Source organism: Sturnira hondurensis, unplaced genomic scaffold (assembly GCF_014824575.4).
Source record: "Sturnira hondurensis isolate 20B ecotype Veracruz unplaced genomic scaffold, ASM1482457v3 Scaffold0020374, whole genome shotgun sequence".
Taxonomy (NCBI): Eukaryota; Metazoa; Chordata; class Mammalia; order Chiroptera; family Phyllostomidae; genus Sturnira; species Sturnira hondurensis.
The window spans coordinates 661,686-688,865 of NW_028093005.1; the positions used below are offsets into that span (position 1 = coordinate 661,686).

Here is a 27,180-nt window from a genome sequence, read left to right on the forward strand (position 1 = left end):
CACTCAGCCGCAGCAGGCTGTAGCTTCCTTGCCCAGTGAGAACTTACTTTCTCTTTGATGCCAACCACTTACATTAAAAAGCCTCCTCGTGAAGGGGCAATGGGCAAACTTCAAGGGACTCGGCAAGAACAGGCTGTCATTTCAGGGGTCTGAAGGTCTTAGCCATGGAAGGGAGTGGTGACTGGAGAAATTTCTTCCCTCCCCAGTGGAGGTGGTCCTGGGCAATTTATGGAGGAGGAAGGCAGTCCTCTGAGGAAAGCCACAAAGTTCAGCTCAGGCAATTAAGACTTTCTGGTAGAGGGGAATGGAGAAGAAAACATACATTTTGGGCACCTCTGCTGAGCAGGGAGCTTTAACATCCATGCCAGCCTTGAAAGGGTCCCATTTTTTTAAAAAAGAAGAAAGGGTCTCATTTTATGGTCCAGAAAAGGGGCGGAAACCCCCACTGCCCCAGACCTTTGAATGGTTACAGCCGTCATCACGGCAGAGCTGAGCTTTCCACCTGAGCCGCCTCTTCTGCCCCAGTGCTGAGCCGTCTTAAAGCAAAGGCAGGCGGCTGCTCTCCAACATGCGGAAGGAAATTGTGACATCTGCCTTTGCGTTCTAAGATACCAGTTTTCTATAAACACGGAGTTCAGAGTGAAGAGCCCAGGAGTTTTTGGTCACAGCTTAGCCACTGCATGGCCACACAGCCAAGGGCACCGTAGCTGTCCATCACCCCTATCCATTGCTTGCTTAGCTCCGGGACAACCTGTAATCTGCAGTGCCCCTCAGAGGAGGATTACCCTGGGCTGAACCCCCACCCTCGAGAGCACTGCCTACTGCTAGAGTCCCCAGATCCCTACAAGTAGACAGCAGACATTGCTCCCGTCAGCCCTCACTGGAGGGGCTCTGGGTGTGTACACCAGAATTTGTGAACTCTCATGAAAGGAAGGACAGATTGCTGATCGTCTTCCTCAAGGCCATCCTGTGAGCTGAAAAGGACCACAGTCATTTCCACTGCATAGATCCACAGACTACAACACAGACTCAATGACAAATCAGAACTTAAAACCCAGTGCACTTCCCTGGCTGAGTAAAAACATGTGAAAGTGGAAATGTGTAAAACAGGCTGGTTCCCATTTGTATTCCCGTACCAACGTAATACAACTGGTGGTTACCCCAAGGATGGCTACTAGGATTACTTGGGAGCCCCCGACGGTTCCTATTACCATGAGGAAAGCCACCAGCGAGTGAGATCTATCATCATAGTTGGTCTGAACTAGGGGTGAGCAAAAATGGAAGGCAGGTCAAGAAAGGGAGGACATTATTAGCTCAAAAAAAAAATGTGAGGGCCAGATGAACTAGTAGATCTGTACAATTGTGCAGGGGCTTTGTGGGTCACTAGGTTTTAATCTGCAGGCCCCTACACCTTCCTTAGCATTCTATGAAACCCACAGTGCCAGCCCTCCCTTCAGATGAAGACCAGCAGAAGACTCGCCGTGCCTGGGTCCTCTCGGGTTGCTCCTCAGTAATGGAGTTGGAGAGGGAATTTGCAGGCTCCTTTGGCGAGTGTCAGTGGGGGCCACTGAGGGCGATCATGCAGCCGTGATCACACGGCTGCCGTGCTGAAGCCTGGGCCGAGAGCATAGCACATCCAGGTAACTGGTTATTAGTCCTAAAATAGCTACTTTTTGATGGCTGTCAACAATGTGTTTCTGAAAAGTGCTAGAAATTCAAGCTTTCCTGAAGAGTAGCTGGAAAAGAAATTAATCACGTCAGGAGTTTTAAAATTTGTTTGTGTTTAATGCTTATTGGTACTTCTGCATGAAAAGTTAACTACAAATGTCTTATTAAAGTTTCCACTTTGAATGCACAATTGTGCCTCATTTTATTATAAGGAATTGTTACAGAAAATGCAAATATCAGTGTTTGAAAAATACATTCCATTACATGGACTCCAAAGAAACAATGCTGATAAGTGCCATGGTCCTGTATGATGCTGTCGCCCCACACTGAGCACCGCCCTGAATGGCTTAAAAGCCAAGGTGATCAACCCACATGTGCTCCTGCACTTTCCGCCCAGTTCCTGCCCTTTGCCTTGGTTATCCACCACCTCTCCACATCTGCCAAAGAACAAGGCGTTAAGTCAAGCAGCCTGCCCACTTGAGACTTCCTCACTACAGAGGACCTGTGTTGTCCGAGGTAACAGGTTAGTACATTATCTGCTCCACACAGAAAGGAACCGTACAGGCAGTGATCTAACAAAGTCTTTAAGGCATTTATGATAACATCTGGGAACTTAATAATGTTTCATTACTATCTTGTCAGACTATCAGCTCTTCACTGAATTACTTCCACAAAATGAGAATGTGGCTTCCAAACCTCTTTAGAAAGTTGGTTCCCCTCTGCCCAGCAGGGAGTGGAGAGCGTTGGTCCTTCCATTCACGAGGGCTGGGCCTGTCCTGAGGGAAGCAATCCCAGGTCCCAGAAGGAAGCTTGTTGAGGAGCTCCTTCTCAGTCTCCATCTGTGACTCCAAGTGGATCTGTCCGTGGAAGAGTGTATCTACTTGCTCAGGCTGTCACCTGGGGAGTTACTCTGCCTTCACATATAAGCATTACATAGTTCGACAGTTATTCTTTTTCTCCAGATCAGAGAAACCGGGATGGAGATCAAGACTCCCCCTCTCAAGACTTCCCCTCCATTCCATGCGTACAGACAAGACCAGCACAGTACCATTCAACACAGCAGGTAGGGGGCACAAATTGGGAGCAGTGGTGGCCCCACAAGCATGCTGAGCTCCGTGCAGGGACCCCATTCAGGGAGAAGAGTGAGGAAGCTGAACAGAGCAGCCAGAAGTGACTCAGGGCTCTGAGGTAGAGGACTAACAGTCACAGGGACCCCGCTCTTGGAGAGAATATGCCAGGTGAGCTGAGCAATCTGATCCAGCTTCCACTAAGTTGGTAATTGGAGTTGACAGTGCACAGGCAACACACTCCCAATGGAACACGTGTTCTAGCACATCCACCAGTGAGACACCACTACAAAGATAACCGACAATTTAGAAAGTCCTACGTGGAGGCACTTGAGTTAGTGGGAAATTTTTGTGTTAGAGGATCATAGCGATTTAGCCATTAAATGTATATATACCACATGGTTTATTCCTTTGTCTTTAAAAAAATTAACCCAAGAGACATTTAAAAAAAATTCAGTGTAATGGCGTTGATTGATGCAGGAAATTATGTTTCAAGAAAGTTTATTCTTCCGGTTCTACTTATTCACAATTGGCAATTTTCTGAATGAATAAAATTTAAGTTTTTGCTACTAGTATTTAAGCTATGAATTAAAACTTAACAAGAACAAGCTAGAGTTCTGTAGTCGAGTCTTATCATCTTGGAGAGCACAACGGGACTGAGAGCATGAGAAGTCCCAGCTGGGGCAGTGCATGGGAGGGCCACGGGGCAGCCCCGCTCGGGGAAACTGGGGAGTGGGGCCCAGGGAGCATCACCAGAGTCAGGGACATTTTCTAAGGCCGTGGAAAGGTGCTTTTCTGGGTCTACAAACACACCAGTGCAGAGGGCACACAATGTGCCCCTACTCTGTGGCTGCTCGGTACCCTAGCTATCCTAGACTATGAAGAAACAGAGGCATGACTCCACGTAGTTGAAACATGATTGTAAGTGCAGAGGCAAGACTGTTACTGGTATGGGAAGGCAGGGGCAGGACAGTCAGCCTCGTCCTCATCCCTGACTGCATGCCCATCCTCCGTCCACCGTGAACATTAAAAGAACAAGCGTAAAAGTACCGGCCACCTCATTTCGTATCTGAAGCATAACATCTTGCTTCACACAATTAAAGAACCAAGCCAGCTGAGCCTGCCTTCCTTGTGGCCCTCTTCAGGCAACAAGAGGAAATGGAAACTGACCACATGCCTCACATGGTCAAGTTTGCCTAGACTAGTTTTTCTATAAAAATTCTGTAAGAAATGTCACAGACTTTTAGTTCCCCAACTCTTCTAATTTTTCTTTTAAACATTGTGCACAAGCTCGTATTAACATACAAAGCATATATATCTTATAAATCACAAGAATATTTAAAAAAAGTAGCACTCAGCTCATTTTACACACACATTTAGGCAACAGAATGTATAAATGTACAGCGACATGGAGGACATACTACTTTCCAAAAACAAACAAACAAAAAAGCAGGCTGTTGCAAAAAATATTTAGTCCCTTTTACACATATCCATACTTCATTAATGCAGAATGTAGTGGTTATTAAATGTCTGGAAAATCAGTATGTACGACTGAGACTGTTAATAGATATCTGAGTATAACTACAACACATATTGTTCATCTCAGGATTTGTTTGTTTTTAAAGCAGTGGTAAAAGTTTCTTTTTAAATGTGCAGTTTAACCTCAGGGGTAATGCATGTACTAGCAACGACTAAGGCCCAGTAAGCTCTGGGGCCTCCTTCAGCACCCGCACCAGAGCCTTCCCGAACCAGGTCACACACATCTGGCCAGGGCTTCAGCTGCTGGCTCTTACAGGGCAGGACAAGCTCCACAGAACTGGGACCTGGAACCGACAGCACTCACAGCTTAACTAGGGAAGGTTTCAGCAAGCAGCATTCATGTCAAGGAGACAGGACCTTCCAGCCTGAGGCTGGAGACCCCCCTTCTCATCCCATGGCCTGTGTGACTCTCTTGCTCCAAGTGACACTCTGCAGGAGCTTCTCCTTTAAGACTCAGTATGAGCTGAGTTCCAGGCAAAACTGATCAGCAGAATCACTGATGCATGGATGTACTTTTTGAATATGGGTTTTTACATCGGAATCACCAGTAATGAAGCTATATAAAAAGTGCAGCACAATAAAAGTGCATTTCCCCCACCACTCCCCAGTGGCAGAGCAACGGAGGTCCACACACAGGACATGGCAAGATGAGAGGCAGGGACAACTGCTAGGAGGTGTCAAGCTGCCCAACCGCACTAACGACACCTGAGTAGCATGAACACTAGTAAAGCTTTCAGTTGTTAAGGCCACAATGTTTCAGCTCTCATCTTTGAACCCTGTTTAGAAAGATTTCACCTTTTTTTAAAGGGGTAGCTCACTATAAATACAGCTTAGCTTAAAAAAAAATGATGATGAAGATTTCAGGGTGATCCTATAATCTTTATGAAAAAACTGTGCAGACAAGTCCAAAGCCACTTACCCTAGAGTAAAGCCAGCTCTCACGGAGCATCCAGACACCAGCTTCCTACTGCTAGGCTCTGCCTAGGAAGTCCGCTCAGGCAGGAAGAACACAAATGCTCTGAGATGGACACTAGGCTACTGGGAGGGAAAGTGATTTTCAAAGTGTTCATGTATGTTGCTAGCAGAATGGGGTCTAATTTCTACCATGTTTACCACCTAGGCAAATGGCCTGGTCCAATTAGTGACACATCTACTGAACTCAATCACAGTCTAACAAAGTCATACAGTCATCTGAAATGGGGTCTCTCACACCATGGTCCTCAATTGTCTGTTCCACTCCACTGCCGAAGGAAGACGCCTGCCAGCTCCTGCTCTGGGTGGGGTCAGGCTGGTGAGCAGAGCAGCTGCTGGGGAGGTGACTGGGAGGTGGCCTGGACCCTCCTAGGGGCTATGAGACGCCACCCAAAGTTAGTACGTCAAAGCAAATGTTGCAGACTCGCACAGGCTTGTTCAGATCAAACTTTATAATGGGAATCTCCTTGGGCGAACATTTATGGCAAAGAAGACGTCCGCAATGACGGCTGTGGAAGCAAAGAAAGGAACCATGAGAGGGGAGCTAAAGAGCAGCCAGCTCCCCAGAACAGGGACAGCCACAATGCCTGCAAATGACACCAGTGCATGTGTAACTTTTCATCCATGAACGCAAAGCTCCAGCCATAATTAAGTTAAAGTGACTCTGGAGAAGGCTTTCTTCAGCTTTCTTCAAAGATCAAGACAACTTAGCAACAGCCAAAGAACTGTCTTATGCTCATGGGAACAGCTGCTTAGTCTTCCCCCCACCCCCATCTTCACCCAAGGAAATGCCCATTGATTTCAGAGACAGAGAGAGAAACAGTGATGTGAGAAACATCAAATAGTTGCCTCCCACGTGCTCTGACTGGGACCAAACCTGACTGGGAACTGAACCTGCAACCTAGGCATGTGTCCTGACCAGGGATCGAACCCAGAACCTTTCAGTTTATGGGAGGATGCCCAACCCACCGAGCCGCATGGGACAGGGTAGCTCCTCGGTCCTTGGGGAGCAGCCTGTGCTCCAGCTGGGAAGCACGACTTCCGGGGCCGCAGCAACTCAGCTCAGCTCCGCAGCAGGCAGAAAGCCTGGGAAGGTGACACAGGCCTGACAGGCTACCTGGGACCCATCAAACCCAGCATTCAGCAGGAAAGCCATCAGTCTGAGTGTCCCCTGCCCTCCTTATATCACTACAGGTGTGCCCAGTCCTGTCATTTCATCACTCTACTTGGCCAAGTTTTTCCCAGGAGAGTGCAGGGGCCTGGCAAGTTCATGGCTTATCATGGAAAAATTCAGAAGCAGTGGCATCAGCAGAAGTCCCCTCACCCTTCTGGCAAGTGACGATAGGGGTTCTTACCAGTGATGCTTGCGAATCGTGACTCCGAACTTGGCAGTGCACTCGTAGCAGTTGGAGCCGTCACACCACGGGGGCTCCTTGGACAGCATATCTGTAACAGCAGGAGAAGATTAGTTCCTGTCAGACAGTGACCGTGCCAGGCTAGACTCGGAGTTTAAGACAAAGCAGGGAAACAGACCAGTAAACAACGCGACACACTGCAGAGTCACAGGAGGGATGAGGGAGCAATACACTCTCTTTGTGTCAGGGAAAGCGTCACAGAGAGAATATGTGGGACCAACATTTGCTAGACAGACCAGGGGAGAAGGAAACGGCAGCCAAGTCTGCGGGGCGGGGGGCGGGGGGGGCATGGCGCGAAACACAAGGCTGGAGTGTGAGGCACACTGAGGAGAAAGCAGAGACCAAAAGCTAGAAAGACTGGCAGGTACCCAAAGGTAAGAACGAGCAGGAGGGGACCGAGACGACCTGTAACATCTGGTGAGTGAGTGGGAGGATGTGAGAGGGAGGCAGGGAGCAGGCAGGAGACAGGTGATTCCTAGGTGTAGATGGAGCGGCTGAGCCTGAGGGGAGACCAGCAGAGAAGAGACATAAAAGAAAGAACCAGAGCAGATAAGGAGTTCACTTCTGAGTCTGCGGAAGCTGTGGAGCATTGGGCCGGTCTTTGTTGGTGTAGATAACAGCAACCACCACCAGTATTTGTTCACTGGACGCTAACTCAAAGCCAGGAGCTGTTCTGAGAGCTCTCTGCACAGACTGCACTCACACGGAGGAGGCAGCAGTGAACCACTCATCCCCGAGCACCTGCTACACACCAGCACTGTACTGAGCACTCAGAAGTCTGACCAAGTGCATGCAAACAGACCAGATATCACGGACCCACTGGGATTCAGTGCTGGCTCTGCCACCAATCAGCTTTGTGACTTTGGGCAAGTCACCTACATCAAAATCACAGAGTTAGAAGGTATTTCTGAGCTCTTTTCTCCTGCCCACACTGTACGCCCACACTGTGGGGCTAATAACCCCTGTTCTGTGTCCACTGTGGGAGATGACGGCACAGTGACACATAGGCATGTGAGGCATTCTGAGTCTTTCTGCCGCCTCAAAGGGATGAGACCAGTCTTTCATATTTGAAAGACTTGCAAATATGAAATTATCAAGAGTGAAGCACTCCTCTTCACAAAGGAAGCAGAGAAAACAAAAATCAGTAGGGGCTAGACACAGGCTACTCTGAAGGAGGCGGAGAGTCTGAATCAGCTGAAGGAAGAAGGGTGTGCAGATAACCAGCCACGACTCGAGGGAAGGGTGACCTGCCTGGTGGTTTTCTGGGACCTGCCTTATGGATCTGTGGGAGCATCAGGGGAAGCGGGAAACCAACGGGGACCCCAAAGTGGGCACTCTGAGAAGAGACTGCTGACAGTGACCCTCTCACCACTGTTCAAAGACCCTTCATGGCATTCACAGAAAGAGTGTTGTGTGGTGCCTGGAAGACTATTGGTTCAGACCTTGGAGGAAGTCATTATGAGACTTAAAGATCATCAACCCATCCAGACAATCAACAAGGAACTGGGCTTTCGGTGAAAGAGCAGAAGGTAGGCCACTCACCTAATAGTCTGAACAGAAGCTGCTTGGTGGCAACCTGGTAGTTGAAAATGTTGACCCCCTGGTTATTGTTCACCCCGAGGCGAGCCCCGGATCGGACGATGGCACGGCACAGGTTGGCATTCCCCTTCATGTACGCTAGGAGCAGCGCTGGAAAACAGAACCACAGGCAGGGCTATTTCCCACTCGTGCCAGGCCTGGCACTGCCGAAGGGCTGGCAGAGGATGGGTGAGAACAGGACAACCCCCCGAGAGGACATCTGTTAGGACAGTCCCCGTTGACACTCAGGAGCCCTGTTGCTCCAGTGAGGCCCCCACAGGAGATCGGCAGCACCTTCTAGTCAAGGACCCAACATGAGCCAGGGGACTCCAGAGCAGCTCCAGCTCTGGAAGGACAAACACCACTGTCTCAGCTGCCCGCCCCCCCCACCCCCGCCCCACCGCCTCAGGAACCACCAAGGGGACAAAGCTCTTCTTACACGGTGTAACTAAATCTGAAGACCTGTGGGGTGTGTACACAGGAAGAAAAAGGTCTGTGGGGTAACAAGCTCCAGAAAATTCTTCTGATCCATGGAGCCTTTCTTCTCAGCAGCTACAGGCCCACTGGGAGCCCAGGCTCTGGCCAGGCCATCCTGCTGGCCCTTTTTACTAACAATTACAGCAAATAGCGGGTCCCCTCTGCTTACCTTTACCAGACACTTTATTTCAATTCTTTCATTTAATTCCCTGAATAATCCAGTAAGGTAAGGTTTATTTCAAAGGAAGAAATGGGCATAAAGTTGCTAAAAAACTGATCCAGAACCACCCGCTAGAACATGATGGAGCCAGGTGTTTGTAACCAGGCCTCACGTCACCCAGCACCTGCCCGCCCGCCCCTGGAAAGGGGTGCTCACTGGAGTTCTATGCTGGGTCCAGCAGCTCCCTCCCAGGACTGACTCCTCTGAAGCTCAGGCTCAGAGTGACTGGCTTAAAAAACACGCTTGTGTCTCAAGACCAAGAACTCTTCCCAAGGCCAAGAACTGATGACAAAATATTCAGTCCCGCGCTAAGGTTCAGGACATCCCTTGGTGACTGCATCTCTGCAAATGGCCACAAGACGGCAAATGAATGGGAATGCCGTGCAGTGAAGTGCTCAGAGAGCCCAGGACCGGGAAGAAAGAGATCTGGGTTTCATTTTGGTTTTCCTACTTGAAAAACAAGGTCACAGTGAGTATTCAACAAGAAAATGAACGTAAAAGTATATTTTAAAAACTATAAAAGCTACACAAATGAACATCATGATTGTTGGTAGCTGGAGCCAACACAAGGAGAGAGGCCTCTTTTTAACCTCCTCAGCAAGACATCAGGCCTTATCTGCACATAACTGCCATTTTTTCACAGCCTATCAACACACACTGCCGTCCACTTCCTCCTTCTGAAGCATCTGTGGTTACATTTTATCTCCCCTGGGATTTGGGAGCGTGGGTAGGGCCCTCATTGCCTGCCTGACTAGGAGGCAGATGACGGTGACCAAAACAGGTGTGCAGGCCTTTGGAGCACTGGATACACATCCTATGTGCTTGTGCCCGAGATCAGACACGCCAAATTCCATGGCAGGGATCTGTGACAGACGCTCACAGAGCCCAGCTGAAATATACTGGGCCAGATGCACTTCGATAAACGACACGTGCACCTGGACTTGCTTTTCCAGGAAGCAGGGAATACGACTGAGACAGGACATACGACAGCTCATTACATACCCGTGTTTCCTTCTGCATCTGGTTTATCTAGAGGGTACTCAGGCATGCACTCTAAGAAGAGATCAAAGATGGCGGCTGCATTCTCTTTGCCATACTGTCCCAAAATGTGCAGTGGCGACTGGCCTCTGATAAAACAAGTTGAAAAGTTAGATATGTATCTGCCACAGCCATCATCCACAAAAGAAATGGAATATTCTGAACTCTGTGATGATGGATAAATCAAAAGATACATAATAGGTCATAAAAGCTTTCCTAAGAAAAATTTTTTTAAAAGAACACTTCCAGGCTACCAAAACCTAGTCAAGTGCCCTAGTGGCCAGTTCTACAGTGGGCACCCGGGGTTACTGTGAGGCTCCAGTGACTGCCAGCTCTGAGGGGCACACCGGGTGATGTGGAGCACTGGCCTCTGGACCACACACACCCACCTTAGATTAAAGGCTTCGGCGTCCACAGTACACTCTGTCAGGAGGACCCGGATGTTGTTGAGCCGACCGTGCATGACAGCGAGATGAAGAGCTAGGAGATAAATCCTCTTACTGTGCAAGCCCAGGAGCACACGCAGAAAACCCTGCCTGCTCCTCACCCTCACCAACCTTGCTCTAAAAGGGACTCAGCCCGAGCAGCCACTGCCCACCCCCCAAGACTGAGTCATAAATGCAACCTTGTAAGACTGCTCTCTGCATCCAGTTATCCAAAGGTGAGTTTAATGGTTTTACAAGAAGCCACTTTTGGCCTCTAGGATTACCATGCAGACTGGGAGGCTGCCCAGGGCCTGGTCAGTGGCATGTGGGATGCCTGGCTCAGAGCCTTCCCTACTACTGCTCTGCTCCTGTGAAAGCCAACCTTAGAGGGGGAGCACACCCAAGGGTGCAGTGCGCCTGCCCCTTTAGCATGGAGGGATTGCTTCAGGCACTCAGCACTGGACAAGGAGGAAGGACTGGGAATTACCATTATTTCCATTCTCATCCACAGCAGCAAAGTCTACTCCATTCTCCAAGAGGACCGAGCAGATGGTGGGTAGGTCCTGCTGGGCAGCGAGATGCAGTGCGGTCTGGCGGTGCTTGGTTAGCTCATTCACTCTGGCTCCTGCAAGAAGCTGTTGAAGTTGATTACATGAGCAGTCTCTACCACAACCAATCAAGGTCCTACTTAAGGGGGCCAAGCCTGCCTGTCTTCTGACATCTACAGAGTCTGCCTGCTAGCAAAGCTGGGATTATGAGGGCCTCACATGCACTCCTGGAAAAAGCCAGCAAAATTGGTCCCAAGGGCAGACTGACAATTAGCAAAACACATAAAAAGCCATAGAACGCAGAAACTCTACTTCTAAGACTTCAGCACATAGACTTACACGAGACTGCAGTGATGTGCACTGCACTGTTAATGATGTCCACTGCTTGTAAAAGTAAAACTGGATTGCAAAGCAACTTTAGTTACAAAAATTGTAATATGTACAAACAAAAGCACAGTAGCTATTAAGATGATAAAAATTTATGGTTTAACATGGAAAGGTAACTATGATATAGTACGTTAAAAAAGGCAAATTAGGCCCTGGCTGGCGTAGCTCAAGGATTGAGCGCGGGCCTGCAAACCAGAGGATTGTGGTTTGATTCCCAGTCAGGGCACATGCCTGGGTTGCAGGCCAGGTCCCAGGGCGGGAGACGCATGAGAGGCAACCATGCATTGATGTTTCTCTCCCTCTCTCTTTCCCTTCCCCTCTAAAGATAAATACATTTTAAAAAAATTAAAAAAGAAAACTACCATATGATCCAGCAATTCTACTTCTGCATATTTATCTAAAGAAAACAAAAACACTAATTCAGAAAACTAAATGCACCCCTATGTTCACGGCATCATTATTTACAATAGCCAAGATATGGAAACACACTAAGCACCCATTAATGGATGAATTCAAGCAGACATGGTGTGCATGTGTACACGGTATGCATGTATATAGTAGGAGTGTGCAGTGTGTATATCTACACACTGTGTGTGCAGATGCACAATGGAATTCTATTCAGCCACTAAATCAGAATGAAATCTTGCCACTTGCCACTTGCGACATGAATGAACACTGAGGGCAATATGCTATGTGAAGTCAGTCAGAGAAAGACAAATACCATTATGATCTCACTTACACGTGGAATTTAGAAAACAAACAAAAAAGCCCCAAGGTCATAGATACAGAGAACAGATTGGTAGTGGCCAGAGGCAAAGGCCAGGGTAGGCAAAATGGGTGAAGGGGCTCAAAAGGTACAAACTTCCAATTATAAAATAAAAAACCATGAGGATATAATGTGTAACACAGTGATTACAGTTAATAACATTATTATATATTTGAAAGTTGCTAAGAGAGTAAATCTTAAAATACCTCATCACAAGCAAAAATTTTTTTGTAACTATGTATGGTGACAGATGTTAATTAGACTTATTGTGGTGGTCATTTTGCAATATACACAAATCTTGAATCAATGTTTTATACACCTAAAATTAATGTTATATGTTTATTATACCTCCATGAAAAAAAAAGACCATAGAGACTGCGTAGTCATGTGCTCATGAGAGAGAGTGAGAGAGCAAGCAAGCACCCAAAAGCACCGCTGAGCTCCTGATGGGGCAGGCAAACAACGCGAGTGGCTCTCCTGTCCCTATACACTCCCACCCTGTGCCACCTCCCAAATCCTGCTTTCCCTTAAGGCCTCATTCCAGCATTTGTCTGCTCAAGCAGCCCACTGTGCAATTAGGATACACTGTCTGCCCACTACGAACACCTGCTTTCCTGAGGGTAGTGGCTTACTCCCCGAATTCACACTGGCCTTTCACACTAACTAGAAAAACACCTATGATGAGAGAGTCTGCACACAATCTACCACATGGCTTTGTCGTGTTACATGCAGTAATGTTTCAGCGACACTTACCAAATTGCGGACGATAATCTCTGAGCCTGCTTGGACAGCAAGATGCAAAGGGGTCAACTTGGAAGCATCCTGGACTCTGGAATTCACATTAGCCTGGACACTGATCAGGAACAGGACACTTTCAATATCAGAGTTCTGAACTGCCACGTGAAGAAAATTCCGGCCCTTGTTATCCACCTGAGGCAGGAAGCAGGAACCAAAATGTCAGTGGCTTCCCCTGTGCAAGAGTGCCTCCTTGAACACCTGCAAGCTGCACTGATTACCGGAGAGGTCACGGTATAAAACCTCCCTCAGTTGCAGGAAGCCAGCCAGCCCCCAGACAGACCCATTCTACAGATTTGTGCACATGACCATGTGGTCAGGTCACATCCTCGTGGTCAGGGAAAGGGAGCCCCTTCTCTGATCCACACTGTGCTGGCGGCCTCCTGCAGTGGGAGCTAGACTCAGAAAGCAAAGAAAGAGACAACCTGAAGTACAGAGAAAGGAAGGCAAGAAAATATTGGGATACTTGGGAAAGGCAAAGGTGGAGACTAGCCTTGGAGTCTCTTGCTTTGGCTAAAACAGGCACCCAGCACCCTGACTGGTGTGGCTCAGTGGGTTGGGCATTGTCCCACAAACCAAAAAGTTGCGGGTACCATTCCCAGACAAGGGCACATGCCTGTGTTGTGACACACAGCCAATCAATGTTTGTCTCTCACATCAATGTTTCTCTTCTTCTCTCCTTTCCTGCCCCTCTCTAAAAACAAGTAAATACAATCTTACAAAAATAAAAAAGCACCCAGCATCCTAACACCAGAGCTACAATGTCAGCCTGACCCTGAGTAGTCAGACAAATCTTCAGAAAGTTTCCTCTTTTACAGAGCTACAGGATAACAGTGCACATTGGGGGAGGCAGCCAACAGTTTATCTCAGACTTCGCTTCACTGATACAAAGCAGACAAAAAAGCTCACTCAAATCGAACTACAGAGAACGCTGTAGTTGTAAGAGCAGTCATATCCGAATGAGGGCTCAGTGAGAAGGGAGGGAGACCCAACGCACGGCAGACATACCACCTTCGCTAACGCACACATCTCTCCAGCACGTGCTGGTGCCAGAGCAATGCATGTGCAAAGGACTCTGACCACCAGTACCAGTTTTGTACTAGACTGAGAGGTAATGTGAGACAGCTGTCCATTCACAAACACTTTACACATGTAGGCTAACACCTACACAATTCAGTCACAGCAAATGCTGAAGAAATGTGATGTACATAAGTCTGAAATATCAAGGCACAGTCTTCCACGACGTTAGACTTCATTTTGTTCAGGTCCCACGTTCCCATCTACCTTCATAAATGGCTATGCAAGGGCTAAATGAAGACTCAACAGTCTGTAAAGCTGACTTCATAAACCCATCCCAGTTCCCACCTCAGGTCAGCTGCTGTGGTCATTTCCCATCCACTCTGTTGTTTCAGGTCTGCTAGGATGAATGATAGCAACTTAACTCCTTTAAAACACTCAGAAAGTTGCCTCAATATCACACCAAAAGCTCAAGTTCAATTTCAGTGTTTCAAAGACTTACTGGGTCAATTGAACAACCAAGCAGAACACAAAGAACGCCCTGAGTTGTACATGTGACAGAATTCCTAGTACCGGATCCAGCCACCTGCAGCGTCTTCTATTCGTGGCACCATTAAGTGGCTGACATTGAAGGCACACAGTCCAATCTCACCCAGCACTGATAGGACATCTTAATGGCCAAATTTTAAGAAAGGGGTGTATAATCTCCAAATAAATGTCTTGACATAAGAGAGATCTATGTAATGGGAGACGCATGTTTGGTCTCCATGTAACAGGTTCTCTGCCATGCTCGGGATACCACGGAGAAGGCTGGGTATTGGTCACTCACCTGCTCTGCAGCCCCAGACTCCCGTTTGAGGATGGCCTCTGCAGCCTTGTTGTTCTTGTAGGTCATGGCACAGGCAAAGGGGGTCAGGCCTTGTCTGTCTCGTACATTCAAGTGGATGTCAGGGTGAGAAATCAACAACTGAATGATGACGCTGTGTTGGTTGCTGATGGCCACGTGGACAGGCGTCCTTCCTTCTGCATCCTATGGGGACAAGGCACAGATTTCACTATCCAATGAAAGATGAAACACAGGAAAAATGTAAATGGGCCAAACTTTTAAATCAAATTTGGTTCTGAGACTCAATGCTACTACGCTCTGTTTGAAATCAGCTTTTAAAGAGGCCAGAGATGACTAAAAGCCACTTCCCATTATGACCCATGCCCCAGTGCCCTAGGGGCTCAAACACAGTCAACCTCACCTCTGAGTTACTCTGCACCTTATCTGGCCATAGGGCAAGGTACATAAATCTTCATAAGATCAATGTTGCAAAGCATCAAGGAACTAACTCAAGGATGCTTAACTGAGCTCCTAAACACTGTACAGATATTCCTCAACTTACAATGGAGCTACATTCCAACTAACATATCAAAAGTGGAAAATACATTTAATACACCCAACCTACAGAACACTCCAGCTTAGCCTAGCTTACCTGAAATGTACTCAGAACACTTACATTAACTTTCAACTAGTCAAAATAATCTAACACTATCTCAAGTAATTTATTACATTATACATATTACTTTCATACCATCATGAAGTTGAAAAGTCATTAAGTCAAACTATCCTATTTTCGGGACTATGTGTATGCTATCTTGGGACTAGAACACACTCTCAATGAAAATCTATAACTAATTAGAGGATGGGAAGCAGAGAAAAGTGGATTCAACAAATGTTCCAAAAAACACAAAACAAACAAAAGAAAACAAATAAAAACCCCACAGATGTTTCTCACGCTGTGGAAGGACAGAGGCAAGAAGAAGAAAAGTCTTCACACAAAATCACCAAAATTACTAAGCAGGCTGCATGACACAGAGAAGCTCAGCTTCATTCACGGTAAAGCAAAGGCCCAGGACTGGAGAATCTTCAAGGTCTCTTTGACATAAGAGATTTTCTCTAATTCTAGAGTTACCCTCACTCTCCCTGGAAAAGAGAAGCTCTCCATACCTGTGCATTTACATTGGCACCAAATTCCAGAAGACACTGTACCGTCTCTTCCAGCCCCCAAGATGCTGCCAAATGTAAGGGGGTCTGGCCATCTCTGGCCTCTTCCTCTCCTTCTCCATTAGCACCGGGTCGTCTGGGACTATTCACATCACAGCCACTGACGAGAAGGGGGAAATAAAAGGAAGGATTCAAAGGCAAAGCGTCCACCTAGCCTAAAGGTGTGCAGATAAATATACAGCAGCAGCCTTATGTGATTCAACAAAAAAGTTGCTGCCATTAAGGATTGCTGTCCTTGGTCCTTGGCCTCAAATGTTAGTGTCTGGTCCTGCTCCCACAGGTTCTTCTACAACTGGTCTTGGGACAACCTGGGCATCAGCACTCTCCCCAGAGGATCTGCATGCATTCATTTGAAGTGTGAGAACCACTGCTCTGAAGGTTTCCTGAGTAACCTTGCCTCCACACATCCTGGACTCTGAGCCTGTCACGGCTCATGAATCTTGGTGGGGTCTGCAGAGGGCATCTGGGCTCCTCCCCCCCACCCCCACCCCCGGCTTCACTGTATAAACTGGTCTGATCTGACTATGGGAGCCTATGTGGCCCCCAAAGAGGGAAGCTGGCCCAGCTTTTAGATTCTCGGATCTGGGCGCACAAGCTCCTCTCTTCACAAGTGAGTCAAGTCTCTCGGCTGACTTGACGTGACAGAACAGTGACCCCAGGAGCCTTAAGTATGAAACTCCAGTCAACAATCACAAACTCTAGCGCTACAGTTTGCAATAAGCTGAACAAAAAAGATTTGAATAGAAACTTAGACTTCCCAGACCTGCGAATAAGAAAGCAGGCGATGGACTCATTGTTTTCATCAATGGCTCTGTGCAGCAGCGTCTGAAGACATCCACTAGGTCCTGGACCCCAGCTGGTGGCATCACAGCCGTGTCTGACCTGCAGAGAGACATGTCACTCACAACACTGCCTAGCAAAGGTGAACATTTTTGTGACCATCTCAGAGCTCTATGCACATCACTAGATTCATTTTTCAGGCAAGATGCAATTAATAATTAACTGGTAATTATGCTAATCTGTATCATCCATTAGTTTTACAAACACTCATTAAACTTTGTGCAAGTGTGTATGAGCACTTGAAATGATTTGGGAAATATAAGACATGTTTAATCAGTGTCCTTCAGAGTCGTGTTCTAGAAGGAACAGAAAACACACACAAGTGTGTTCATACACACTCATAAGCCCCCAGTAACACATACCTGTAATTGACAGGTAATACCAGGTAACAACTGGGTAAGCCTTCAGGTGCACAATGCCTTACTGTCACATTTTAGGCCCTTCAAAAGCTAAGTAAGCTCTGCTTTTGAGATTTGCGCATTTATTACTCTGGTGACAGCCAGGGTAGCCCATACCAAACTAACCCAGCTCAGGAGAAGACTCCTGAGGAAATGCCTCAGGCTCTCTTGCTTCTTGGTAGTTTTTCTTTTTTATTTATTGATTTTAGAGAGAGAGGAAGGGGGAGAGGGAAAGGGAAATATCGATTTGTTATTCCACTTATTTATGCATTCATTGGTTGATTCTTATATATGCCCTGACCAGGGATTGAACCCACAACCTTGGCATATTGGGATGATGCTCTAACCCACTGAATTTCCTGGCCAGGGCTTCTTGGTAGTTTTCTTGATAAAAAGAGCCTTGAAAAAGGACTGGCCAAGACTATGTTGAACTGCAAGTTCCTTTAACAGGACTTCCCACTGCTCCTCTGTGACTCGGTTTGTTACTTGGCCCATTTCTTGCTCTTTATGATTGCTATGTAGGCACCAATCCACCTCTGACACAGAGTATCCCCACGCATAAACAGAGGCTGAAACTGAGCTTTTCTTACCAGAGTGGATGCGATGTCCTCCAGATCATTGGCCAGCGCAAGCCACAGTGGGGGGTTCCCCCTCTCATCAGGCACGGACATGTCAGCGCCTCGGGTGCATATGGCATCCACCACCAGCGGCAGCTGGTTCCTGATGGCCAGCTGAAGGGCTGTCTCCCCATCCTGGGTCCTGTGAGGACGTATGTGCACACCAAAACCAACATTTGTAACTAAAGCCACCTGGAAAATGGTGCCCTTCTGGGCATTCCAGAGGCTTAAATCCACTGCATACCTTAAACATAATTCACTGACATTAATATTCTTTCAGAAAAATACAACCTGTCTACAGCATCTGTCCCAGGCCTTTTAAAAAATATAGCCATACCATCCTATGTCACAGAAAAAGTAACTGCCAGGGTGTTGAAATCTTGAAGGCATATAGTCACTTTTAATAGCATCTTAATAAAATGCTACCCCAACTATCCACTTGACAAAAAACACTTCATTTACCTACTTAGTCATTGAAGATCACTTGATTTTGGGGATAAAGAGAAATCCCTTTGAAAACACAAAATAATAAAAGTTTAACTCTGTATATTTTCCCCCTCAAGCCTTTTTCATAGCTCATTGTTGGAATGTTCTTCATCATAACTGGAATTCTTACTCAACTGATTTTAGATTGTCCTTTTTAATGAGATTGTGCAGTATCATGCATTGGTTTTGAGAGGTTCAAACAAGAGCAAAGTACAGTTCTCATTTTTTAAAATATTTTATTTTTTCATTTTTAGAGAAAGGGGAAAGGAAGGAGAAAGAGAAGGAAAGAAACATCAATGCGTGGCTGCCTCTCACGTGACACCCACTGGGGACCCGGCAGGCAACCCAGGCATATGCCCCGACTGGGAATTGAACCGCAACCCCTTGGTTCAGAGCCCGCACTCAATCCACTGAGCTACACCAGCCAGGGCCAGTTCTCATTCTTCACCCCACGAGTGTACGATTACATTCAGTTACAGCCCTGCAGTTCTCCTTTCCAGTCACTGTTTCCCTTCCTCTATTTAACAAGGACAAAAGTGTGTTCTACAGGCAAAGCTATGCTTCTGTACTATCTCCCATCAATGTGACCTGGTGCTGCAGATGTTCCAGCCTACCTGACGTTTATATCCGCCTGGTGCTCCAGGAGAAACAGTGCACTCTTGCTGTCCTGCCGCTGCATGGCCATGTGCAACAACGTCTGCCCGTCCGACATGGTGTCATTGATGCACGCCCCGGAGCCCAGCAGCTGGGCTGCGATCGTGTGCATGCCTGGGAAATAAACAAGTCCTGATTAATGCATGCCCAGCCTTTCCCACTTCTTCAACCTCTTACTACAACAAACACTCTCTCTACTTCTTAAACCCAGCAGTTTTCCAGTGGACATTACAGGCTTAACCCAAACAGGAAGGTTATTTTACCACCAACTGATTAGCTCCAAGCCCTCCACACCTCCCTCGCTCCCTATCTCCCTCCCTCACCGCCTTCTTACATATGTCTGCAGATATCGAGAGCCTCTGGCACCTCCTTACCTGTCCACAACGCCAGGCCCAGCACAGTCTGGTCTCGGGAATCCTTGAGGCTGAAGTCCGGAATAATTTGCAAGTTGTTGGTGGCATGAAGAGCATTAGCTAAATTTTTTAAGGAAAAGAAAACTTGATTTCACCACCTCATGGATCATGTTTAAAGCATCCAAGAGAGCCCTGTCTGGGTAGCAGCTGGCTAGAGTGTCGTCCCGATACGCCCAGGGTTGTAGGATTGATCCCCAGTCAGGCACATATAGGAATCGATCAATAAATGTGTTAAGTAAGTGGAGCAGCAAATCAGTGTTACTCTCTTTCCCTTCCTCTCTCTCTAAAATGAATAAATAAAATTTTAGAGTTCTCCTTAGAGCTCAGTTCCAAACTGACTAGCTAAAATACAAACTGATATATTTTCTTGTGGAGAGTGGAAGCCCAGAAATGTAGTATTTTGGAGGAAAGCTTGTGGGGAAAATGAAATTTTTAAAGCTTAAAACACTGACTCTTCATATAAGGAAGCCAGACTCCACTATGGAAACACACATTAATTACTTGATTGTGGAAAAAACCAAAACATCACCCTGGTGATGTTTTCCTAATATACAGTCCCTACCACGTTACGATTCCTCTGGGGACCAAGAATAGGGGCACACTCTAAAAACCCCACTTCCTTCCAGAGCAGTGCTAAAAAGTGCTGGCCTGAGCAGGATGCAGGTGAGAGTATCACAAATTTCAGGATAGGGGAGAACAGCCCGAGGCTGACTCTGAGGGAAACGGGCCTCCCCCACTTCAGGGGCTTCCCTTGGCCCGTCTCTTTGGCTCTCGTCTCATGGTTCACCTGCCAGGATGGCGCAGATGACAGGACTGATGGCTCACGGAGGACCTGCCACCATAGAGTTCTCAAAACACAGCACTCGCACCAAAGCAAAGCTTTGCCTGACCTACACTGACATGCCTGGGAAACACCCCCAAATGAGAGAGAAGAGTCAAATGTTCTAACCCAGTGGGTGAACCAGGCAGGCCCCACCCTGAAAATGTACACTATAGTCGGGAGCCAGAGTATATGCCTATCTAGTTAGACCTGAAAAACTCACCCATGAAAGAAACATTATCTCTGTAATTAACTACTCAAAACCACTGTTTAAATGTCAAAGTAACAGGCAGTATCCCCAACCACCTACCTTTTTGCTCCAGGATGACAGACACCACATCTGGATGATTATAGGCAATTGCCATGTGCAGCGGCGTCTGCAGATGGACGCTGCCCACTGAGCTGGTCAGGGATGCAGCCTCCTTTGGCAGAGGCAGAGCTTCCTCTGTCTGCAGGTTGGGGTTGGCGCCTTGCTGCAGGAGCTCTGCAGTGAGGTTGGCCAGGCCATGCCGACAGGCTGTGTGCAGCGGAGTCTCTCCCTGAACAGAAACAAATGACCCACATCAGAGTCCTTTCAGGCTGGGAGTTACCTTCACAGCCTAAGTGCTGAAACTCAGGTCCCCAAGTGCTAGACACAGCCCTGGGCTTGTCCTGTCACCAGCTGACCTCCATGACTTCTGTGCTACTCCTCCTGGTCTCCTCCTTTGTTTCTTCCATGTCTTCCCAAGCACCCTCCAAATGTCCTAGCTCCTTATTTCTACATTTCAAATGACCCTCTTAACCATCCTTCATTTTGTTTTTATAATTACTTACAATTATAAAAACAATACATGACTATTATTAAACAACAACAGAGGACTTCCAAGTGGCACTAAAATAAACACTGGAAACTGGAAGAGCCTCAGTCACAGCCCCAGAGACGAGCAGTGCCTTACATCTCTCAGCCCCACCAGCGCGCCCACACCCTGCTTCCCTGACCTACTCCACCAACCTGGCCAAGACCACCTCCCTCGCTCTTTACAATCAAAAACATTTTAAGTTGGCGTCATAGGTACTTGATTCAATATTCAAAAGCTGTAAGAATCTTCAGTGAAAGGAAGTTTCCTCTCACCCCCTGCCCCCACCACCTAATCACCCTCCCCTACGGAAACAACTCACTAGTTTCCTGTTTCTCTCCAGTGACAGGATATTCACAGAACTACACACACACACATGCACACATGTGTGTATTTGTATGTTTAGTTTAGGGCAGGATATACCACAAATGCCTAGGAAATGGTCTCTGAGTTAATCAATCAACCAGTATTTGAGGATAAAAGCACCTATTGCACTCTGGTTTTTAAATCATATATATATATTACTTTGATGAAAACTGGAAAAAAGAATTCATTCCACTGTCCCCTACACACCTGCCACTGCCACTCTCCTGCCTTGGCTGCCCTGTCACACTTACCCACTTGTTTCTGTGGTTGACGTGGGCACCGCTGGTTGCCAGGAAAAGAGCTGCTGCCTCATTTCCTGCTTCAGCTGCCCGCTGCAGTAGGCAATTTCCTAGGAGAAAAGGGGCCTATTCATTCTTCCCTCTGCATAAAAATGAGGTCCAGTTCTACACCGCACCACACCCTGACCTTCCCCACCACCTTCACAACCGACAAACCCACACCTGAAGGCCACACTGGCACTCTCTATGGTCAAAGAGGCTCGGATGAGTGTGGGTGGAGCAAAGACTCGGTCTGGAAGTCAGGAGACAGTCATTCTTCCCTGGGTTTGCACTAGCCCCCACTCAGAGCCAGAGGTAAGTTATGTCACCTTACCCAGGCGCTATTAGAACTTGGTTTCCCAAGAACAGTGCTAGTGACATTTTTGGCCATGTAATTCTTTGCTGTAAGGAGTCTGTTATATACACCACACAATATTTAGCAGTGTCCCTGGCGTAGGCCCACTAGGTAACAGCAGCACCCCCATCCTTCCTGTGACAATCAGAAACGGTTACAGGTGATGCCAAATGTCCCTGGGGTGGGGACCTGGAAGAGTTGTCCGTGTCTGAGAAACTGGGTTAGGCGTCCATTTGAAGATACTGTGAGCTCAAGTTCTACCAGAAAATGTCCTTAAATACTTCAGTTTTACTCCTAGGGTCTTAAATATTTGTTCTTGGCTTAGACATGTTTTGTTTACCACAACCATTCTTCTCTAAATAAAACAAAACATTTTTTTCTTCGTTTTGTCTTGAAATGGTTTATCCCTGAGCAGTGTCTCTCTTTCTATTAAAATCCATTTCCTTTTTGGATAAACACAAAATCTCATGCTCTACATCTATGCTATTTGAAAATTCAAATTAAATACTGGGCCTGAAAACAAGGTGAAGAAATGAGACAAAGCACTGCTTTGTTTTCATACCACTTTCCCCCTTGCCTTCAGAGAAAGTGATTCCACCTCAGGATGACTCGCTCTAACTTAGAGACTCCTATTTTCACTTCTGTAGTCACTGCGGTGCACACCAGACTGACATGTCTACATGTCTGTCCCACTATCCAAAAAAGGAAGTTTCCTATAAAATCTTTCACAGGATGAAATGGTGTAAAGTGAAAAAGCAATTACATTAATTTATAAGGGAAAATTTTTAAGCATTCCTGGACCCCCAAGGTAACCTACCAAACCATATCAAATGGCACGTAGCACTAACATGCAGTAAAAGCAATGCCACTCTTGCTACCTGGGGTGCATGCCGTCTTGCTGCAAAGCAGATGCTGAACGCTACTTTTGCTTTCTGCCCTTTTCTATTTAAAAGTGAAAGTCCTCTTTCTATTTCTTTCGGTTAACAAAAACAGGCACTAATGTGGTCCTTCATAAAAGCGAAGTGACATAAGACGAACTTTTGAAGAGCAGGAATACCTGTACCTTCCTATAAAACAAAGACAACCTATGACTACTGAAACATCATTGCAGTGCTGAAAAACTGTAGTCTAAGGTGATTACACACAATAAAACATGAAATAAGGAAGAAAACAATAATCCTGAATGTATATTAAAACAAAGTATACAGCCCAGGCTGGAAGGCTCAGTGAGTGGCAACGTCGTTCCGTACACCAAAAGGCTGTGGTTTGATCTCTGGTCAGGAAGCGCATGGGCGTGACCAATGTTTCTCTTTCGCACAGACGTGTCTGTCTCTTTCTCCCCAACCCCTCCCTTCCTTTTGCTCTGAAATCGATTGAAAAATACCCTTCATATTAAAAAAAGTATATAAAGTAAAATTAACAGAACTAGCAAGAAAAATGGACAAATCTATAATCATAGTGAAAAATTTTAATCTACCTCCCAGAAACTGAGAGATCAAGCAGTCTAGAAGTTAGTGTGTTAACAGTAAGGTATGAAGAGCATCGTGAAGAAGCCTGACCTAACAGACATAAACAGAGAATGCTGCACTCTACAATGAAAGAAGGCACATTTTTCAAGTACATGGCAAATGTTTATAAAAATGAGTAAAAGTTGAACAGTCAATCCTGAATATCAAGAACCAATCTCGCATGCCACTCTTATAAATATGATTAAATCAGAAATCAGTAAATTCATGACAACCAACATACATTTATAAATTAAAAGAAACGGAGTAACAGTCTCCTTTCCAGAGGGCCTTTAGTCGGAAACACTCTTCCCCTACGCACTGTCCTGCGGCTTTTCACCCTGCGCTGGACTTTCATGTCTGTCACCCAGAGGGATGATTGCATGTGGCCTTCATTTTAATTTCTTTTAGAGCAAGGGCTGCTCAATACCCATCTTTTGGGGGGCCAATTCCCTTCATCTGCGGCACCTACCCGTACTTCACACAGTGCTAGTACTCAGTACTGAATTACATGGAACCCCTCTGCTCAAAGTTTACGTGGTCCACCCGTGTCCGGATCTCTCAGCACCCCGCAATCAGAGCCACTCCCCACTGTTGGAAACGCCTCCTCAGACTGCCTGCTCTCTCGGAGCTCAAAGCTCTGGCACAGAACTTCTGCCGCTGTCCTGGCTCTTCGGGAGACTCCCACTTGGACACGACAACTGCGGGAGGGAGACTTCACCAAAGCTTACTGGGCGGTGTCTGCCAGCAGTAAGGTGGCTTGTTATTAATACATCTTCAACATGTTTTTCAGTTTTAGTTTCTAATACAATAAATATTAAAAATACAGTCCACCAAAATGAAAGCTCTTTGGGAAAAATTTTTTTTAATCCTCACCCAAGGACATTTTTCCTCTGCTTTCAGAGAGTCAGGGAGAGAGAGAAATATCGATGGGAGAGAGAAACATCAACTGGCTGCCCCCGTACATGCCTCAATCAGGGATTGTATGCACACAGACTTGGGATCGAACCCCCAACCTGGGTATGTGCCCTGATGGGGAACTGAATCCGCAACCTCTCATTTACAGGACAACGCTCCAACTGACTGAGCCACACCAGCCAGGGTGGGATATAATTTTTAAGAGGGCAAAGGAGTTCTGATTCCAAAAAGTCTGAAACTCACTACATTAAATAACTGGAAGTGTTTCAGCTTAATAGACAACTTACAAAGTGGGGCTAAATATTTTTTTTGAAGCACAAGATTAAAATAACTTGGACTTACACTACAGTTAAAATTAAGTATAGAACACTTCTCATAATAACATGTCATTCGGTTTCTAAATTCTGGGTAGAACACGGACCCACCACTTCACGAGCCCCCGGGTAGAGCACCAGCCCCCACAGACGCCGGCTTTACCTGACACCGCATCGGGGGCATTGGTGTTGCTGCCACGCTGAATGAGTCTGGCTGCAAAGCTGTTCTCATCAAATGAAGTCCCATTTACCACAGGGAGGTCTTCAAAGGGGTTTACAGACTGGTCGGACGACACAGTGATGTACTGCACTGCGAGCCACAGAGCTGTGCTGCCCTCGTGGTCTTTCAGTTCTAAATCTAATCTGAAATCAGAGGAAGCAATGTGAATAGCAAACACCTTCTTAGTCACTATGCTGACAACATCCTCATGCTTTTTCTTTATACTTTTTAAGTGATCATTTTAAAAATATAAATTTTAGTACAACACTAAAAGACATTTAAAAATTATTTTTCACTCACAATCCCACCCTCACAACTGCTTTTTCATTTCTCCAGGTCTCCCTACGTACTGTTTACACTGCAGCAACTGATTGAACACGTATTCGTTCCTGGCCATGATGGACAAGTGTAAGGGAGTCCTGCAGGATGAAGGAGAAGGGGTGTCAGTCAGAATGGGCCGGATTACTCCTAGCAGGAGACTAGAATCCTAGGCAGAATCAACATCCACAAGAAATTCCACATCTCTGCAACAGTGTCTTTTCTACCCCCGGCAAAGAGTTTTCTAAAAACAATGACCAAGTATCAAAAACAATGGGTTTGCTTATATGTTGCCATTTATTCGGTAGTCAAAAGGATAAGAATCAATAAAAGAAAGAGATACAAATACTCTAAGTAAGGTTCAGTATTTAATCAGATGTTTTTAAAAGAGCAGTTTCTGCCCCTTTGAAAAGCACTAGTTGGGCGTTTCGCTAATGACCCACTGAGCCCTCACGAAAGGGCAAAGTAAAAACACCACTTTTGGGTGAAGTGGCGGCATGTCCTGCTATTTCGCTTCAATCGGTGGTGTGACAAGGGAAAAAAAAGAGCAGTTTCTATCATAGGTATTCATATTTCCCCCTACCTGTCCTCCACAATTTTTAAAAGAAATTTTTTCTTCCCATAATTCTGTTCGACTCAAACACAGTCAGACTGGCAACAGGCAGGAACTGATCAAAGTGGCAATCGACCAGCCTTCACTGTTTTACTCAGCCCTCACGTGCCCTGAAGGAGGCTGCCACACAGAGCACAGGGCCCCGGGCTGGCGGCTATCTCAGAGTCGCAGACTGCCAGAGTTTACAGCAGCCGGGGGGACAGGAAGAATCAACAGGAGGAGGAAAAAAAGAATGTAATTATTTGGGGGTAGTAAAATAACCATCACATGATATTGACAATTCATGGAGATCCATCTTATTTAAGTATTTCATCCATCATATAAATCTATCTTCCTATTCGAACTTCACCAAACTCTTTTCTTATTTTTGAAAGGGTTTCAAAGTACAAAATACTGAGCTGCTATAGTGCAAAGTGAGTCCAACTTGTTGGTGATTCAGGTGGCTTCACTCCCCCTCACTGCCTCCCACACAGCTGTACTAAAGACAAGCAGCCCTTTCTTAGATTCTAAACCACAAGGAATCCTCAACTAAGTATTTCTGGGAAGGGGCAAAAGGACACAACTGCTCCTAACAAATATGCAAAGGGCAGTGCTGTGGAAGAAATGACAAGCCATGCAGATGGAGTTGTCCAAAGTGGAGTATTTACAAGAAGGCAGAACTGGGTTTAATACAGAGAACTTCCCAATAATTAGACCTCCCAGAAATACAGCCGACTGCCTCAAAAAGGTGTGCTCCACTTCTTCAGTTTACCCAAGCAACTCTAAGAAGGTTCTGTTGGAGGACCTGAACTAGATGATCACTGTGATGATGACAGAAATGGCTTAAAAATCCAAGGACCTCAGTTACTCAGGATGGAAATGGTTTCCCCAAATGCCTCTGGCCTTAGTCATGTCTCTCATTTGCATAACAAATCAATGTTTGTGCCTTTAATAAAAATCAGATGGAATAATGCCAAACTAAATAACACGAAGTCCCTGTCCGCCAGTTACACGTCACCATAAAAGAACACTCTGGGAATGGTGCTAAGAACAGTCTGTCGGACCCCCAACCTACCTGCCCTTGCTGTCCTGCATGTTAGGGTTGGCACCAGCCTGCAGGAGGGCCTCTGCAATCTGTGCCATTGCAGACATCACATCTGCCGAGTGTTTCCTGGGACTGTACAATGCTACCAGGTGCAACGGTGTCTCCTGTGCACCCAAGGTAGCAGCATTGACAAGGGCCCCATTCTTAATGAGGAAAGTGGAAGCAAAGACATCTCCTGGAAAA

The 27,180-nt window shown here is 46.4% G+C and overlaps 1 protein-coding gene and 1 non-coding gene across 5 annotated transcripts in view; one reads left to right on the forward strand and one right to left on the reverse strand.

Annotated features, from left to right (window-relative positions):
• Positions 1–1,769: 1,769 nt before the first annotated feature.
• ANKFY1 (ankyrin repeat and FYVE domain containing 1) overlaps positions 1,770–27,180 on the reverse strand; it is an 84,894-nt gene continuing 59,483 nt past the window's right edge. For all 4 annotated transcript variants that reach the window (XM_037029604.1, XM_037029605.1, XM_037029606.1 and 1 more), the window contains 18 exons: positions 26,968–27,172; positions 25,333–25,401; positions 24,926–25,125; positions 21,644–21,741; positions 20,501–20,729; positions 19,332–19,430; positions 18,918–19,071; positions 17,791–17,959; positions 16,726–16,844; positions 15,906–16,062; positions 14,742–14,942; positions 12,854–13,030; positions 10,887–11,034; positions 10,364–10,454; positions 9,939–10,063; positions 8,204–8,350; positions 6,602–6,692; positions 1,770–5,755 (listed from right to left, as the gene is read on the reverse strand). In XM_037029604.1, coding sequence (XP_036885499.1) covers positions 5,623–5,755; positions 6,602–6,692; positions 8,204–8,350; positions 9,939–10,063; positions 10,364–10,454; positions 10,887–11,034; positions 12,854–13,030; positions 14,742–14,942; positions 15,906–16,062; positions 16,726–16,844; positions 17,791–17,959; positions 18,918–19,071; positions 19,332–19,430; positions 20,501–20,729; positions 21,644–21,741; positions 24,926–25,125; positions 25,333–25,401; positions 26,968–27,172 — 2,612 coding nt within the window. In that variant the 3' untranslated portion in view covers positions 1,770–5,622. The remainder of the gene's footprint in view (positions 5,756–6,601; positions 6,693–8,203; positions 8,351–9,938; positions 10,064–10,363; positions 10,455–10,886; positions 11,035–12,853; positions 13,031–14,741; positions 14,943–15,905; positions 16,063–16,725; positions 16,845–17,790; positions 17,960–18,917; positions 19,072–19,331; positions 19,431–20,500; positions 20,730–21,643; positions 21,742–24,925; positions 25,126–25,332; positions 25,402–26,967; positions 27,173–27,180) is intronic.
• LOC118975609 (small nucleolar RNA SNORA21) lies at positions 25,701–25,836 on the forward strand. Its single transcript, XR_005064101.1, has one exon. It is a non-coding gene; the product is annotated as a small nucleolar RNA SNORA21 (small nucleolar RNA).